Source organism: Galeopterus variegatus, unplaced genomic scaffold, assembly GCF_000696425.1.
Source record: "Galeopterus variegatus unplaced genomic scaffold, G_variegatus-3.0.2 Scaffold692, whole genome shotgun sequence".
Taxonomy (NCBI): Eukaryota; Metazoa; Chordata; class Mammalia; order Dermoptera; family Cynocephalidae; genus Galeopterus; species Galeopterus variegatus.
Window position 1 is genome coordinate 437,513 of NW_007726803.1, and position 4,547 is coordinate 442,059.

The following is a 4,547-nucleotide window of genomic DNA, read 5'->3' on the forward strand; positions in this document are numbered from 1 at the left end:
GGAGAGGACTGAAGGGGATGCTAATTGATCACCTCACTCCATATCTATTTCCCTGAAACCTTGAAGTACCAGGGTGGGTGAGAGAGAGGCAGATGGAGGGGGGTACTACAGCGAGAAAGGAAAGAATAGGACAGAGGGACTGTATGAGACAGGTGGGGAGAGGCAGAGGGCCACCCGATGATGGGGAGGAGAAAGCCTAAGGACAAGGGTGTGCGTTGCACAGCTCCAGGGGTACGCCTCACATTGCACTCTGTGAATGGGCCCATGGAGGGTGCAGAGTGCACAGCCCGAACACCCATACTTGGCAGTCCTGTCTAAAGGGGCCCTTCTCTTTTCACCTGTGCTGTAAGACTAAGCGCTTGACATGGTGTGGGCCCTTTGAGGGAGGAAAAAGCATTACCCACCTCAGAGGCTCACCTGGAGTGGCAAAGGCCATCTCCATTGCTGGTTGCCCCAGTGCTTAAGAAACAAGCAAATGCTATGAACCAACTGAAACTCATCAGTCACTTGGTTCCCAGTGTGGGGTAGTAAAAGCCACAGGGTATAGGATGCAAGGTCTTGAGGTCACATCTGAACTTCACTGCTACTAGCTGCACAACTTCAAGGCAGATCATTTGTGCAGCTTCCTCAAACTTCCCTTTTCTCATTTGTAAAAAGGGAAGAGTGATTAATCCCTGTTCTTACTACCTCCAGTGGTTATCTATGAAACTCAGATGATAAGAGGAGAGAGAAGTTTGCACCAGGGGTTATACATTCTTATCGCCACATCACAGATAAAGAACAGAGGCTGACAGCTGGAGTCAGAACTTGAACCCAGAACCTCCCAGGTTCCAAGCAGAAGCCCATGCTCTTCCCATTGCTCCTGCCGGCCTTGCTGGTTTGCAGACTGTGGTCTTGACACTTCTCAGCACTTCCTTTTTGTCCTCCTCTCTCTGTGCTCTGCCTCTTCCTTCTTCACTCTCCCAGGGCAAAGGAAGTCTCTGGAGACTAGCAGCAGTGTCCCTGGGTGTGCACCCAATCCTGCCAGTCCTTGGCTGTGATGGCTCCTTCCTTAACGTGTAGAGAGGACTGCTCCTCCATAGGCAGTGGTTGTTGGAATCCCCTATGATCATGTGCCCCACAAGTGGGGAGAGGGATCATCGAAGGTTGACATTGCAGGTGTATCACCAGCTGATCTAGCCTTTGATCTCTGCCTCTAAACCCCGCTCTCCTTCAGTCAGCTAAATAAATTGGCCCTATTTCACATATCGACCTGTGCACGAACAGTAATAGGTTAGCATTTTCTTGTCTCTGGAAGGTCCTTGAGGAAACCAGGCTCAGTGAGACAGTTGTATGTTGGCCTGGCAGCAGGGGCAGGCTCTAGTGTCAGGCCCTGCTAAATAAGGCTTAGTGATCTTTGACTACTTGCTCAATCTCCCTGCATTTCCGTTTTCTCCTCCCTAAAATGAGATAATGCTGAACTTATGGTCAAGAGGGTTTACTGAGATAACCTGGCCAGGTGCTATTGGCACGTAGCAAATGCTCAACATCTTTATTTGCAGAAGGCTCGGCAGCAGAATGGAATGTGGCTCAGTGCATGCTCCACCCCTGTGGACCACAGCATGGCTTTTGCAGGGAGGGGTTGTAAAGCATTTGGACTCTAAGTCACCATGGCAATGGGGGTTATATGCCTTTTTCTTGAGGCGGTACCAGCCATCAGGCTGGTCTTGGTCTGGCAAGAGATGGGCCTGAGATCAGGAATCCCTCCAGCCCTAAGACAGACAAGAGGCTCAGGAGGTGGGGCCAGTGGTGGCCAGATGGTGCTGAAGGATTTCTCCTTCCCTGGGCCAGCCCCACCAAGAGAGACCTGTGATCTCTTGCAAAGTGTGACCACCAGAAAGAGCCCAGACCCTGTACGTGACAGTGCCTGCCCTCCTCCTTTTCAGGACTGCGTGCACTTCCCAGGCCACCATGGCCCCCCTTCTTTCATCCTAAAACATAAACATGGGATCACGTAACAGCATATTTTGACTCTGGAGCGACTGTGGAGTGGCTTATCAAATTATCAAAGGCTGTGGATTTAATCGGAATTTTGCAGATAACTCCAGCCTCTTTCAAGTGTGCTGCTGCAGGAGCCGTTGAGAATTCATGGGGGCTGGGCGGGGGAGGGCCTTCCTTTTTCATCTTACAAGGAAGAAAAGGTCTGCCACAGCCCAGACTTGGGTGGGCAGCAGGCCCAAGCCCCTGAGCGTTGATCCCTGGCTGCTTGCTGGCTTCTGCAAGGGGAGACCTGGGCCCATCTCCTGACTACTAGCAGCTGCTCTTCAAGACCACTGGCCCGGCTCAGAAAGGGTGTTCTCCATAGGTTTCACCTCCTCTGCAGCTGCCCCAGGCAGGTCTCTCTAGGGCCTGTCCTCCCTGCCGTAACCACCAACGCTGGCCGCAGGTATCGCTGCCATGTGCAGAGCAGTGCTGCATCTTCTCACGGCCCCGGTTCAGGCCCCAAACCCTGGCCTATTCTAGATTTGTTTCTCTGCTTCACACCTCCATCCAACTCATCAGGAAACCCTATGGATGCTGCCTTCAAAACACAGCCAGACTCCAACCAGGGCTTTCCTCTCCCTGCTGAGCCGAGCCTCCCGCATCTCTGCCCCGGGGCCGCCTGCCCACTCTCCCGCTCTGCTCTTGTTCCCTGTGCTCTGTTTTTAACACAGCAGCAGCATCGAGCATTTGAAATACACGTCAGGTCATGTCAGCCCCCTGCTCCAGATCCTCCAGCGGCCCCATGTCACTCAGTGACCAGGGCCTCCCCGGCCTCCCCTCCCCTCAGATCACACCTGTGTTCTGCCCCTCGCTCTGCTCCAGCCATGCCGACCTGCTTGCTAATTCTCCACCCTGCCAGCCATGGTCCCAATCTGGGGCCTTTGCCTTGGCCTGGAACACTTAGCCCCTCCCCAGGAGAGCCCCTTGGCCTCTTCCCAGAAATAGCTTCTCAGAGAGGCTGGCCCTGGCCTGCCTGATTAACCCCCTGCCACGCTCCCCCACACTTGCTCACCCCTTCCTGGCTTCCTCTTTCTTCATGGAACTTATCACCACCTCTCTTGTGACCTATTGACTGACTGCTGTGGTCTGAATGTTGGTGTCCCCCACAAAATCCATAGGTTGGAATCTAATACCCAGTGTAACAGTAGAAGAGGTGGTACCTTTGGGAAATGATTAAGTCATGAGGGCTCTACCCTCACGAATGGGGTTAGTGCCCTGATAAAAGAGGCTGAAGTGAGCCCCCTTACACCTTCCAGCATGTGGGGACACAGCTAGAATATGTCATCTGTGAGGAGTGGGCCCTCACCAGACACCAGATCTGCTTGTGCCTTGATCTTGGACTTCTCAGCCTTCAGAACTGTGAGCAATGAATTTCTGTTGTTAATAACTTACCTAGCATAAGATATTTTGCTACAGCAGCCTGAGCAGACTAAGACACATGCTGTGTTCATCCTTCTCACTAGAACGTAGGCTCCAAGAGAGTAGGAACTTATATCTATTCTGATCAGGGCTGTATCCCCAGCGCCCAGAGAGGTGCCTGGCCCAGAGCAGGTACTCAGGGAGTATCTGCTGAGTGAATGACTGATGTCATTCAGTCTGCATCACAGTTTTCCATGGCAGCTATGACATGATTTTACCAAGGAGGTTAAGGCTCAAAGAGATGAAGTAGCTTATCTAAGGTCACCCAGCTAGCAAGTGGCAGGTCCAAGAACCACACCTGAGCAGGCCGGCCCTGATTTATGCTTTTAGCCACAGCCCTGACCTGTCACTCAGTTCATGCTTCTAAGGCTCTGCAGCCTCCTCAGCGGTGCCCTCTCCCTCCAAGCAGGTGGAGACCAGCCCCTGCTCCCTTGGCACTGGTTTTCTTTTTGAGGGAGGTGTGTGTCAGTCACTCAGGCTGCTGTGACAGAATGCCAGAGACTCGGTGGCATATAAACAACAGAAATTTATTCCTCACAGTTCTGGAGGTTGAGAAGTCCTAAATCAGGGTGCTGGCAGATTTGGTGTCTGGTGAGGGGCTGCTTCCTGGTTCATAGACAGTCATCTTTACACTGTGTTCTCACATATAGAAGTGGAAACAAGCCCTAAGAGGCCCTTTTTATAAGGGCACTAATCCCATTCATGAGGGCTCTACCCTCATGACCTCATCTCCTCCCAAAGTTCCCACCTTCTAACACTATCACACTGGCCATTATGATTGAACTTAGGATGTGGGGAGGACACATACATTTGGTTTATAGTGGTGTGTTCTTGGAAAGCGAGCAGTTGAATAGGAGCGTGTGTGTGTGTGCTTGCACATGCGTAAGTACGTGTGCACGTGTGTGAGTGCCTGCTGGGGATGGAGGGGAGCAGAAAGGGAAAGGGAGGGTGTCTGCCTTACTGGTCTCCTCGTCTGTACCCTACCTAATAGGATCTCATTTGAATCTCAGGCCACCCCATGAAGGTGGTATTATTATCCCCATTTAGCAGATGGGGAAACAAAGGCCTTGGCAGTTACATGGCTTGCCCCAGGCTACTCAGCCGAG

General features: G+C 52.2%; 1 protein-coding gene across 1 annotated transcript in view; it reads left to right on the top strand.

Annotated features, from left to right (window-relative positions):
• The window catches only part of LOC103589499 (SH3 and PX domain-containing protein 2A-like), a 142,987-nt gene extending 140,209 nt beyond the window's left edge, over positions 1 to 2,778 (top strand). The window contains exon 6 of the mRNA XM_008571502.1: positions 2,694 to 2,778. Within this exon, the coding sequence (XP_008569724.1) occupies positions 2,694 to 2,778 (85 nt within the window). The remainder of the gene's footprint in view (positions 1 to 2,693) is intronic.
• The last annotated feature ends 1,769 nt before the right edge of the window (positions 2,779 to 4,547 follow it).